Source organism: Cladophialophora psammophila (genome assembly GCF_000585535.1).
Source record: "Cladophialophora psammophila CBS 110553 chromosome Unknown aczJe-supercont1.10, whole genome shotgun sequence".
NCBI classification, from domain to species: Eukaryota; Fungi; Ascomycota; class Eurotiomycetes; order Chaetothyriales; family Herpotrichiellaceae; genus Cladophialophora; species Cladophialophora psammophila.
The window spans coordinates 254,090-266,679 of record NW_006912931.1 but is presented as its reverse complement, the minus strand read 5'-3'; the positions used below and the strand labels follow the sequence as shown (position 1 = coordinate 266,679).

The following is a 12,590-nucleotide window of genomic DNA, read 5'->3' as shown; positions in this document are numbered from 1 at the left end:
TTCCAACCCTAGGCTCTCATCGATTGTTATTCCTCCTAAGCTCGGTTGCCCTCACAAGCCCCTCTCTACTCTCGGCGGTTGTCAGGAACGGTTCTAGCGCAAAAGGTTACTAATATGTCCTGCCTCGAGCTTTTATCGCATTCACTTAACGCGGCATTGGTCCTTAAAGCTATATGCCTTCACGTCTATACGGATGACCGGTGATGGGTAGACGTCATGATTCAGCTAACAGCAGTAATGATATGACTGGTTTCGAGCGGCCTGAGCGGATCTTTTTCAAAAGCTTGTTCTTTACTGGGTACAGGTCCACTGTCACTGCCATGCGGCAGATGACAACTTCGGAGTAGAAGGCTACAGTAAACAGCTGAGGACTGAACCGAGTGGTTAGAAAGCCAGAGAGGTGTTGAACCAATCTGGGGGTTCAGTAAGTTGATTGATTGAGGAAAAGAGCTCGATCCGTGACGGAAGAGGCTTAAATACCAGCCTGTGCAACATCGCCAAGAGGTATCTTCCATAGCCTAATCGGGCTAGGTCCAACAGGCAGAAGCAGGCAGCTCCCGATTCCATTTTCCCGCACAGCCTATACATAGACGTCTCTCTCGTCAACAAGACCTCCAACAGCAACAATCACACCGCATATCTCACTACCCATCATAAATCAACACAATGCCCTCTTCATGGCCTCCCATCACCACCCATACCACCCGTCTAAGCAACTAGCCCTCATAACGCCCCTCCCCTCCTTCTCCCGCACCCACTCCCCCGTAACCTCAATCCTTTCTATCCCCCAAACCTCCACAGGCCCAAACGTCTCAGTCTCTACTATTGAGATTGTCAAGATAACGCCGCTCAATGACTCGAGTGGGAGCACTTGGCTCTCTGAATGGTCGACTCCTCCTGGCTCGACGACCGCGCTTCTTCGGAGGTCTGCCTTTCTCTGTCGTTGACTGGAGGAAGAGCATGCAACGCGAGGTCGTAAAATGTGCTTTCTGGTATCTGCTAGGCTCAGTGATGATAATACGGAGAGATTACCACTCCCGTCCTTCAGGCTGTCGACCGTTTCAGATATTTTTCATCATCGAGCGGCCAGGGTCCATCGGTGATTCCCTTCCAATAGGCCATGAAAAATAGTGGTTGATGATGCTATTTCTACGGTAACATGGTGTGAATTAACTAATATCGTAAACCACCGTGTTATGAGGTTCTACAGGAGAAAGAAAAGAAACAACACCTAGCCCTTTTTAAGGGTTCTTGCACCACCTAGGAGCCTAGTCAGATGACGAAGTCCAGAGAAGGCGCGAAATAGTATTGTGAACCACTATCTCGGGAGGCTCGGCAGACTATACCGCCAACGATTCCGGTAATCAATACCGTAGGATGTCTGAAATACAGTTTTACAGCACTGTCCAGTATCGTCATTAATTGAGGTTGGTTGCTTGTAGGTCACATTCTTCAAGCTCAAGTCATTGGACATCACAATTCTCTGTACACAACTAATATCACCGGGCATGGATGCCAGTTCAGTTAATGTTTTTGATCCTTTAATCGAGGATCGGGTTGTGCTAGAAGGTTTCGATGGAGAACATGCGCTAGATCTTCAGAATTCATCCGTCAATCCTCAAACGATGTGGAACCATGGCGGTATCTCACAGGGTAAAAATTTCGGCAATGTAGGACTCAGCCAGCAGGCCACTTAGAGTACGGGTCCGACATCGATATAACATAGTCATTGTATCGCAAATTCTTCGCAGAGAATCACGCAGGAGCAACTACGGTCCTCCCTAATTAGAAACACGTTAAGCTCAGGAGAAAAATCCATGTTAGTACCGAGCACAGATGTCGGAGATACGCCATGCAGAGATGACGTCCTCTGATACAATCTTTACAAAATGATGGAATCTCATTTTACGGTGGATTTTGACGTCGTATTCGGCGAGCATCGCCCAACTTTGCTATGCGAAGAAGAAAATTTTATAATTCCGTAGATAATGCCGCGGGCTTCTGTTTCTCGCCAATATTGCTCACGCTGAAACTCCGAATCCAAACTTCCTAGGTGAGTTATATAACCGCGAGCACGACTCTCTACTCACCGTGACAAGATAGCCAAGCATGAAAACTCATTGGTTCTCCTCCGTCCGCATCTTGAATCTTGACACAGGTCTTCCTGTCCTTCCTGTCGTTCTCATCATGGCCCTCCTTCCCGAGCCCACTGTCTCCGACGACGACGACGCCCCCCAGCGAGTCAAGGACTCCTCCCGACGCATGTCCTGGATCCGATCTCTTCTCCTCTGCACGTACCTCGACGACGATGTCTACAACCAGAATTACGCCGGCAACGGCACAGACGACGACCCCTACATTGTCGATTACCTGCACAACGGCCGCCAAGACGCCATGGATTTTTCCGAGGGGCGAAAATGGGCCATTGCCATTCTCCAGTCCCTGTCCACGTTTGCGGTGACCTTTGCCAGCTCGGTGTACGTCAGCGGCATCGAAGGCGTCATGCAGCGCTTTGACGTGTCCGAGGAGGTGGCAACACTGGGCTTGCCGCTCTTCGTGTTGGGATTCGCCCTGGGACCGCTGATCGGGGCACCTCTGTCGGAGGTGTACGGGCGCCAGTCCATCTTTGTGATTTCGTACACGACGTACACGACGTACACGGCGTTCAGCGTGGCGGCAGCGTGCGCGCCCAACATCACGGCCTTGCTGGTTCTTCGCTTCTTTGCGAGCGCGTTTGGCTCGTCGTCGATGGCGAATGTCGGGGGCGTCATTGCCGACATGTTCAGCAAGGCGGAGCGCGGACTGGCGACGGGATTGTTTGCCACGGCTCCCTTTCTGGGGCCTGCACTTGGTAGGCGGTGGATGTCCTTGTTCCATGCCGCCCATTTTGCCGTTGTTGCCCTTGTACACTTGCTGATTCTTATCAAAATTCTTTTGTTCAGGGCCCGTTGCCGGTGGTTTTCTTGGCGAGACCCAGGGCTGGCGCTAGATTCTCGGTTTGATCGCCATACTGGGCGGTGTGATCTGGATTGCCACGATGCTGGCCAGCCGCGAAACACGCGATGTCGAGCCAAGGCCCTCTCCCGGATGACACGAAGCGTATATGTGTCAAGGCTCGATGCGGGACAGCTGCCCAAGACACTCTCGCAGGAGCTCCCGGTCGCTTTCACGCGCCCCTGGATCCTTCTGTTCCGCGAACCCATTGTCTTGCTGGCGTCGCTGTACATCTCTATCGTCTACGGCACACTGTACATGTTCTTTGCCGGGTTTCCCATCGTCTTCCATGTTGCTCGAGGCTGGAGCCAGGGCACCGCCGGACTTCCATTTGTCGGCGTCGCCATTGGCGTCTGTCTTGCCACGCTGGCGACCGGCGTGGACAACAAGCGCTACGTGCGCCTGTGCGCGGCGGCCGAGGCAGAGGGATGCGCAGTCGAGCCAGAAGCTAGACTGGGTACGGCCATGGCAGGCTCTATTGTCTTGCCGATTGGTCTGTTTCTGTTTGCGTGGACGACGTATCCGTCGGTGCACTGGATCGTGCCCATTATCGGCGCCATGTTTTTCTCATGTGGACTTGTCATGGTCTTCATCTCGCTGATGAGCTATCTGGTCGACTCTTGTACGTTTTGATCCTTGCCTCGTGATCCTCTGCAACAATGCACATGCTCACCCGTGCACAGATGTCGTCTATGCTGCTTCTGTGCTGGCGGCCAACTCAGCGCTTCGGTCCTTGTTCGGCACCGCGTTTCCGCTGTTTACCACCCAAATGTACGAGAACCTCGGGAATCAATGGGCGAGCTCCATTCCTGCGTTCCTGGTGCTTGGGTGCCTGCCTTTCCCGTTTCTGTTCCACAAGTACGGGCCGCAGATACGCTCCCAGTGCAAGTATGCTTCCGAAGCAGCTAAGGTGCTAGAGACGATGCGTCGTCGGCACGTCGTCGTGATTGGAAATGAGCCAAATGGGCCAGCGAAGGAGGCTGAATAGGTTGTTTAGTGGAGGCTGGTCCCAACCGTATTATTGGCCCTCCGTAATACGTAATGGGGCTGTCGTATCTCAAATGAAAGGAACAGGCGAGAAAGGGACGCCGCAATGGAAAGGAATTGGCTGTGATAGCTCAATCAATAACTAGCTAGGGTAGCTATCTGTTTGTTGGTAAGCTGTCTCTGAGGGAGAGAAAAGAGGAGGGCAATGAGTGGGTAGAGTTGTCTTTTGTCTTGTCTCAGCTCTCAGACCCATTGGCTCAGTTGCCTTAAGCGGGCAGGGCCCACTGTTTTGCTCCGCAGAACACCTTCGTGAGATTCTTTGAATCTTTTGTGATTGGCCGGCGCTTTAGCACGCAGCCTAGCCAATCAGGGCGCAGCCCCGATATCGGGTCTGAGGACTCAAATAAGATATAGACGAAATAGCCCTCGGCACACCTTCCCATCCAGTAACGTCTTAAGTGGGACAGGGGCGCCAGCGTGGGAGTTTAAGAGATGGATGGAAAGTATTATGCAAAGTGTGGATTCAATATTATAGTACTCGGTATAGGTAGGCTGCTTTCTTTTTACTATTGTTATTCTCTTTTTAATTCCTTATAGTGTAACAAGGCAAAGTGGCTGTGCTGTGCTGGGCTGGTAGAGCGGTAGCAGGGGGGGAGAGTTGTCAGTCACATGTCAAACCAAAATGGGCTGGCAGGAGGAGTGCGGAACAGTTCACAGTGCTGGCAGTGTGCCATTCAACAGAGGGAACAGAGTATTATGAATTCCATGGCTTTTTGGTGCCATCTACCTATTCCTGAGTGTGTGCACTGCAGCACAACGTAAACACCGTCACAATCACTAGTTACAAGAAGCACCCGAGGGGGGCTACAGGGAAATCTAAGCAGAAACGCAAGGGCAGGGAATCTATTACACTCCCGTTTGAAATAGATGCCCGGCCGAGAGGCAGGTACATTCGATTTCTAGAGAGCTTGATGTAGCCCCCGGTGTCTTGTTTAGGAAGTGCTCGAGGAGCGCTCAGTGATGTTCAGCAAAAGGCTCAGTGGGACCTCAGGCTAAGGCAGCCTTCGCCCACCTCCTGGAATCAAACAGTATATGGCAATGAAGGTTTTTCGTTCTTGAGTAATATAGGTATGTATTCAGTATTAACCCCAGACGTCAACATGCCGGAACGTCTTCAGCACTTTGACTCGCCCCGGCGTCTGGCTGCTTAGATCGCGTACAACATTCTCGAACTGAAAAGGAGAACCATCACCTCCTATTTGCACAAGTTCGTCCCGGTCTGTGTCGAAGCAGATCCCCTGGCGATGACGGTGGTCGCAGACACGATAAAGCCTTCTCGTTGTCGTGTCACAGTAAAGTCCCTCGGCAAGACTCACGAAATGCGGTCCCTTGGTGTGCTCTGCCTCGCACATGCGTACTGCACTTGAAAGGTCCAAGTTGCTCTTGACAAGCGCCATATCAAAGGAGCGTTCGAACTCAGCCGTGACATCAGTGTAAGTGACGTTGAGCGTCGGTATTATCAGTTGCCGCCGTGATAGAGCAGGTTGGGCATCCTGTAACATGATGAATGGAATTCGGCACAAGTCTTCCACTGACGTAAGATTGGAGGATTCCAGCTCCTGCTCGTCGGTCTGCAGGTTGAAGCTGATGCCTGCTAGGCGAAGACCGTTCGATTTGTGCCGGTCGATCCAGACACAGGACGCCGCTTTCCCTTCAGCGTTGGCGATGACCGTCACGGCTGATTCGTAGTAATCTGCACCACAGATTCTCCCCAGGTTACCAGTCATGGTGATTTCGGATCCATCGGGCGCCGTCAACCGTACGCCTGCTATGCACATGGGCGCCTTGCCGGCGTTGGTGATATAGATCCAGTCTGGCAGACTGGAACCCGGAATCGTGATGGTGAGCTCATCCTCGCCCTTGTCGAGCAAATGTAATACTTCTCCGTCGACATTATTACCGTTGTAGATGCTGACTCCGGGGACCTCGCCGTAGTCGTAGTCATAGCCAAAGCCCCTCATGCCATTTATCACTGTGACCGTCGTACCTCCTCCGTCCCTTCTTCTTAGAGGCAACATATCTTCTCCGCCATGTTCCCACATGTCGCAAGCCGGTTTACCGAAAGGACTTTTCTTGTTGGGCGTTCCACAAGGATCGTCGTCACATGCGCGAAAGACGCCGCATGCCATCGCGGCCGAAAACGAGCCGGTGAGACCCACAACGCTACCGGTGACTGCAGCATGATACCAATGCTCCTTCGCCCAGGCAATCGCCCGGATCCAAGAATATGCGTTGCCCATGGTGTCTTGTAACCTGGATGGCAGACTTGGAGGGAATTTAATGTCGGAACTTGTCGTTCTGTGAAGAGGAGCAAATATCTTCGGGGGCACCACTGTTATATAGTGTTTCCACTGGCATGAAGACCTGGTTCGGAATTAAAGTTTTGGACGAACAATGCTTCTACTGGCACGGGGACCCGGTTGAGAGTAAACTTCGGGCGACAAGGCTGAGAAGAAATGGTTCGCCAGCTGGCGGATGGTTCGCCCGGACCAGAGCTCCATCACTAATACAACCAAGCTTGCATCACTCCTTAGTGTCTCACTAAGAGATTCTAGTATTCCTACTTGCTTAACATTTTCAAATAGCCGTGGTCGTCAGCTGCCTCGCGTGTTTGATTGAGGTACACGAGGGGTCGACAGATGAATTTCGATGCTCTTTGGCCAGAAGTGAGCGGAGTGTTTGGTTTTGCTTCCAACATTCGGGAGAGAAATAGCCTGCCTGAGAAATCACGACTAGGCTCCAGAGGCTCGATTTATATCAACTTGATTCATGGTGCAGAGCACCAGTTTGGTCTTAATCCTCTGTCGAATGAACTACGTTATACCCAGTCCATAAAGATCGCCGTCGACAGAGCTCCGGCCCAGTCAAACAAAGATGATCAGGCACCTGGCGACCATAGAAGTCACCTTCTCTTTTCTATCTAATTCTCTCCTCATCTATTCGGCACATTCTCTTCCCAGAGCATCGCGTTTGTGCTTCATGGGCCGCTGTAGGAAAGGGGCATAGGAATGAGAGCCCGAAAAATGTCAGCACCTGAAGGGTCTTAGGACAATAGATATCCCGATCGTCCCGCAAAGCTTGAAGTGCTGCTCGTTCATCGTTATATAAGTGGCAAGACTTTTCTGTAACTGTCATTCCTGCCGACCCAAACCGGACGGATGAAAATGAAACTGTAAAATCAACCAGTAAGTTTGCGCAAACCGAGCCTAAGAAAATGGGCGCCTCGAGCCCTGTGGCAGCCAAAGAGTAATATTGAGTCCAGGTGAATTTCGGGGAGGAACACATTCGTGAGACGTGTCGTGTTGTCGTATCGTTGCGCAAAGCCACACGCCATATGCTCTGCATGAATCCTTGTATATTGTAAAGAACACAGGCGAATATGCTGGCTTTCCGGTCAGATTATTAGTGCACAGCACAGTCGAGGGGTCAAATATAATGTTCAACCTTGATTCCATATGCTGTTTCTGTTGGTGCATTGCCAAGCACAGATTGAGGCAGCAGGGATGAAGTATAGGCAGGTGGATTTCCAGTAGCATTTCCGAAATTATTGACAGCCGAGAAAGTCAGACCCGGTGAGCTGGCATTGTTACAGTTCAACGACATAGGTGGAGCTGTGTTGTAGGAGTCGTGACGATTGAGAGAGGTATGTGTCATGGCCGGTGAGACGTGATTGGTCTCTGAATGAGATTGCAACGGCGTCATCCAGCGGTTCTGCTGTTGAAAGGTTGAGCTCGTTTTGAAGCCCGCTGTTTGCAAAGGCAAGCCCGCGCTCACTGTGGTCTGCCGACTCACTGTAGAACTCTTCCTTGAACCAGCTGCTGAGAGTGCCTCCGGCGAGTATGGTTCCGTGTTCGTCTCGGGGCTTTTTACTGACTCTGGAGGCGAGTTGCGACTGGTCCCTCGTCTGACTTGACATGTGGGACATAGTTTGACGAATCTTGAGATGAGTTCTTTGGGTACCCTAGGCCATATTGATCAGTCTCCCTTTAATCATGAACGGAGCTGGTGAGTCGAACCATGAATACACTTTCCTGACCTGAGCGGATGTCTTGTCCCTGCCACCGTGCTGGCATTGCTTGTGTGCTTTGGTCAGGATCTTGAACAACTTTTCCCGCACCGCCACTGGTTTTCCTTCATGACAAATCTTTTTCAAATGCTGAGCTGTGTTAGAAGCGGCTGTTGAAACAGGCGCACTGGCTCACCTCTGGAACTTTCGTGTCATTCGGTTGTAATGTAAACATTTTCTTCACCCAAAACCTGATGTGCTGTCAGCTTCCTATCGAGCTTGAAACACAGCAAGCCCCTCCGAGCAGAATGGTGACCGACCTGAATTGTGCCGACTCGATGGCAGTTGTTTTCTTGTCAATGAGTACGTGCTTGATGTTGGCAGCCCTTCGGGCATGAATAAGAGCTTTGTCTTGCTTCTTGGGTGACAAGTCTTGGACATAACTACAGATAGCAGATTAGCGACACTCGCTAGCAGGGAAGTTTGTATTTACCGTTTCATCAGCGCGTCAAACTCGTGGACATCCGGATAGCCTTCTAGGGGTGGTAGAACAGGTTCTGAGAGCATTGTGTCTTCATTTGGGGAGTCCTGACATTCTGTGCCGTCCATTGAGATGTAGTCTCGTGGAGGAGCGAGTCGCTGATGATGTGAAGTGGTGCGATGGGCCGCGGATGGAGCGTAGTAGGAATTCGGTGGGAACGCGCGAGACTGAGAAGGAAGTGTAGGAACCCGCGGGCTCACAAATGAATAATGGGGGTGCGGTCCAGAGGTGGGAGGCATATAGAGAGGAGCTGTCGACGTTCCTTGGCCTGGTGCATAGGTTGGTGAGTACGTTGAACATGGCGCGTTGACGGTCTGATACTGAACTTGACCATGGCTGTAGAGGTGGTAGTTGAGACCGTTCGCGTTGGAATAATGCGACATGGCGACGTGCGGACTTTGAAAGAAGGAATTGTAATCCTGACTGCTTCGTGGCGCATAGTCGGTCATTCTCGGAAGTGCGACAATTGATAAAAGGCCAGTCAAACGAGATCGCAACGGATGAATACAGACCCAGCTTTCAGACCACAAAATCTGTCACGGCTGTCAAAAAGGAAGGAATATGACAAGTTCGATGCTCGTCGACGCTGCTGTTGGCTTTCCCTTGTTGTTAAGTACGTTCTGGATACCTTGAGCGACTGGATGCGAGAGAAAGAGCGTGGAAGAATGTAGTTAGACGAGCACAAAAGCTACGTCAGCCTGCTGATGGGCAGAAAAGAGAGAAGCAGCCGACAGAAGGTGATTGACAGTTCAAGAATTTAAGACAAAATGCTTGTCTGGTTTCTCATATGGGCTCCAAAATAAAGCAAAAGGTGAGATAAGATGTTGAAGGAAGACCACGGCAAGATGCGTAGTTGATATTCGAGACAGAGGACAACCTAGAAGAAGTTAGCGGCAAAAGCAATGTGTTGGACACCTACCCGCCTAACTGGGATAAGAGGCCCATCATCGTGCTGGTGTGGAGATAGGAGGAGAAGGAAGCAAGGGCAGACAAAGACTTAGGTCTGGCTGGAAAACGAGAAGGATCAAGGAGCAGGGCGGGGGGGTGGGCAGGGCGAAGATGGCAAAACAGAGAAGGCAAGGAAAAGGGTCTCGAGTAGGACGCATATGGGAGAGAACGAGGCGCTGGCAGCAGCAAAAGTGGCATGCTTGGTCACTCGCCTGCAGACCTGATTGGGTTCCGTTGCGTTCCCACTCGTCTTCCCACTCGTCTCGGCCTCCTCCTCCTTCTCGAGGTTTTTTATCTCCCAGTCCATCTTCGGATCGTGCCGTGATCGTTTCCCTGGTACCCGTGGCTGGCTATATGCACATCATAGGTGCGTTTGAGAGGTTGAGAGATGTGAGTGGTTTTGGAAGAGCCATAGGGCAGCCAGAGGAATGTCTTTTGTTCCATTTAGTGGCAATTCGAGGAAAGGGCTTCCTGGTACAAAAACAACGCTGAATGAGAGTGTCTGGACTCCGGAAACAGCAGGTGTGTGTTGACCGGAGTGTCGGACTCTGAGGCGACATCCCCTTCAGTTGCTCGAACCGAATTTCGCTATTTCTCTTGAGTGGATAGGAGCATGCAGATATGCATAAATTCAACGGTTTGCTCCCTGAGGGGATCAGGCGCATGAGAAGGATGCCCCTGTTCTCGTCGAGGTACCTGTAGGTCAACGAGACGCCCGGACCGTCGAGTTCGATCTCTGGGTTCCCAGGTTCTCTTTCCGAGACATGGTGATCGCACCGGACAGGGGTGTCCACTGGTCTGTGAGACCTTGAAAGAGGCGAAGTCCCAGGCAACCTCAGGATCGCATCCCGGGCAATCTGAAGCCACAACCTAGCCGACACCATTGAGCAGGAGCGGGCACAAGCAACAGAAGCAGCAGCAAACACGAAGCAATTGGGACAGGTCCATGGAACGGGCTGGTGTGTAGGCAGACGATGGCACCGAATATTTGTTTGCTATTTGCAGGGTCTGAGGGAGTAAGGTAGTGAGGGACTGACCGAGAGGAAGAGGACCCTACGAAGAGCCTGGTTCACGTGATTGAGTATGTCACGTGCTATGCTAACTGGTGTGAACGCCTTGTCTCTCTTCCCTTCCCACCTACCAAGTACACCTTCTCCTGAACACAACACACAACGGCCCCTCTGTCAACATCTCATGTCGCCCTGCATTCAGCCGAAGTACATTATCTGCTCAGTCCCGTATGAGGACTGCAGCCGTGCTGAGATATGCCCTGCCCATCTGATCCACACCACCCCCCAACTTGAACAGCCAAAAGCCGCTGTGCCTGCCCCCAAATTCGTGTCTAGACCAAACAAGGCGGACTGCAGTAATAGAAAGTCAGTCCTGATCATCTCCGATGATTGACGCATTCCCTTCAGCCTCTGCATGCATGCATGCCGGCTCTCACCCCCAACTAGCTACACGCTGATCCCCTGTCTTTGGAGCTGGCTCGCTGGGTCTGGGTCTGGGTTCCCCATGTCCGGCCAATGGCCTGATCGCTTTTGTTTGCTGCTCAAACCATCAACCACTGGTTGAGTCAGAGACAAGCAACCTCCGCTTCTGCAATTTGCAGCACACCTGATGATGCCTTCGGATCTTGGGTCGACCCACACAAGAATGCATCAAAATAACTCCTTTCAACGCACACGAGGTGGCAAGCCTTGCATTCAGCACGCCAAATGTCGATAGCAAACAAGAATTTCCATGGGCTACTAATTGCAAGCAGTGGTCTTGTGGTTTTTCACCCAATCGATAGACCGACCCGGCATCGCTACTGATGCCTGCCACGTGGATATCACCCGCGGCGAGAGTATCGCCAGCAGTGAACCGAAATCTTGTTACACAGTTGGCCCGCTTTCCCTCTCCTGGTGGGAAATGATCATCAGGATTGGTTGGCTCTGCGCGAATCAGGCCATTGACATCCGTAAGTGCCAGTGGCTTGATTTGGTACAGCACGCTTCGGGGCTCTCCTCGTCACGCAGCGTGGCCATTTCAAGGATCTCTCCTCCCGGATCTCCAAACCTCAGCCCGTCAGGCAAGCCACCGTCTCAGCCTGATACTATATTTCTTCCCCTACTCTTTCAGTCTTTGCAAACACGACCTCCGCGCCTGTTGCTTGCTTGCAGCCCTGAGGAAAGTAACCACGAGTCCGTCAATGAAATGCTGTTGTAGCCACCTCTTTTTGCGTTCGCTAATCGGAAGTTGATCCGTGCTTGCGGAGAGGGGAGGTAATCCACAGACACCTTCCCAGCAGACATGGTTGTTCCACAGTCAGTACAACGACTCAATCACTGCCCCAGCAACCTTTGCACTGTGTCCCCAACGGACGGATTACGACGATCCAATGGTTGGATCCATCGAGCTTCCTTTTTATTGGCCCTTGGCGCTGCCAGCAGACTCGTTATCCTCCTTCCCCGAAAAAGAGTCTGAAAAGGCGTATCCACATGACTGTAGACATTTACATCTTCAGAGACTGCCGAAAAAAAGCACCAGAGAACCGACAATGCTGATTGGTGCATCGATGCAAGTTCCAACTGAATGATCCTGGCCTGTTTCCGGGCATATGCCACAAAGTCTCTGCGATGAATCCACCTCCTCGATATCTTGGAACTGTCGGGGCTCAGATTGCAACAGTTGACTATATCTCAGCTGGACTTCGGCGACGTCATTAAAGAGGGGAAGTCTCGCATGACTCAAGCCGTGGGTCCTGCACATTCATCGCTGCTGTCGTGTCATTTGCCGCGGAAGGCGGTGTGCTAGCCACCTCGCCCCAAATGGAAGTATGCACACAATCCCCGTCATCTGCTTCATTCGTCCTAAACATGCTGCATTACGACCAGCGTGGCTCCACGCATGGCTTTTCTACCTAAGGAATTCCATTTTGGAGCGGGGCCTGTTTGTTTTGGTGGTGCCCTGGTGTTGCGGAACTGATAGCCAATTTTGTTCTAGGCGAGCCCGAACAGTTTTTGAGACTCTCACCGTCGAAAGGGCCAGTCCACAGCCTTCTGCCACGTT

The 12,590-nt window shown here is 51.7% G+C and overlaps 3 protein-coding genes across 3 annotated transcripts; 1 reads left to right on the top strand and 2 right to left on the bottom strand.

Moving 5' to 3' along the window:
• Positions 1 to 2,187: 2,187 nt before the first annotated feature.
• A1O5_06808 (uncharacterized protein) lies at positions 2,188 to 3,982 on the top strand (the record flags this gene model as incomplete). Its single annotated transcript, XM_007747399.1, has 2 exons — positions 2,188 to 3,616; positions 3,678 to 3,982. The coding sequence occupies 2 exons, from the start codon at positions 2,188 to 2,190 to the stop codon at positions 3,980 to 3,982; spliced, it is 1,734 nt and encodes a 577-aa protein (XP_007745589.1).
• Positions 3,983 to 5,123: 1,141 nt separating this feature from the next.
• On the bottom strand, positions 5,124 to 6,281 carry A1O5_06807 (uncharacterized protein; the record flags this gene model as incomplete). The annotated part of the gene is made up of 1 exon (XM_007747398.1): positions 5,124 to 6,281. The coding sequence occupies one exon, from the start codon at positions 6,279 to 6,281 to the stop codon at positions 5,124 to 5,126; it is 1,158 nt and encodes a 385-aa protein (XP_007745588.1).
• Positions 6,282 to 7,627: 1,346 nt separating this feature from the next.
• Positions 7,628 to 8,971, bottom strand: A1O5_06806 (uncharacterized protein; the record flags this gene model as incomplete). The annotated part of the gene is made up of 5 exons (XM_007747397.1): positions 7,628 to 8,002; positions 8,078 to 8,197; positions 8,244 to 8,298; positions 8,368 to 8,490; positions 8,541 to 8,971. 5 exons carry the CDS (start codon positions 8,969 to 8,971, stop codon positions 7,628 to 7,630), a joined length of 1,104 nt encoding a protein of 367 aa, XP_007745587.1.
• Between the last annotated feature and the right edge of the window lie 3,619 nt (positions 8,972 to 12,590).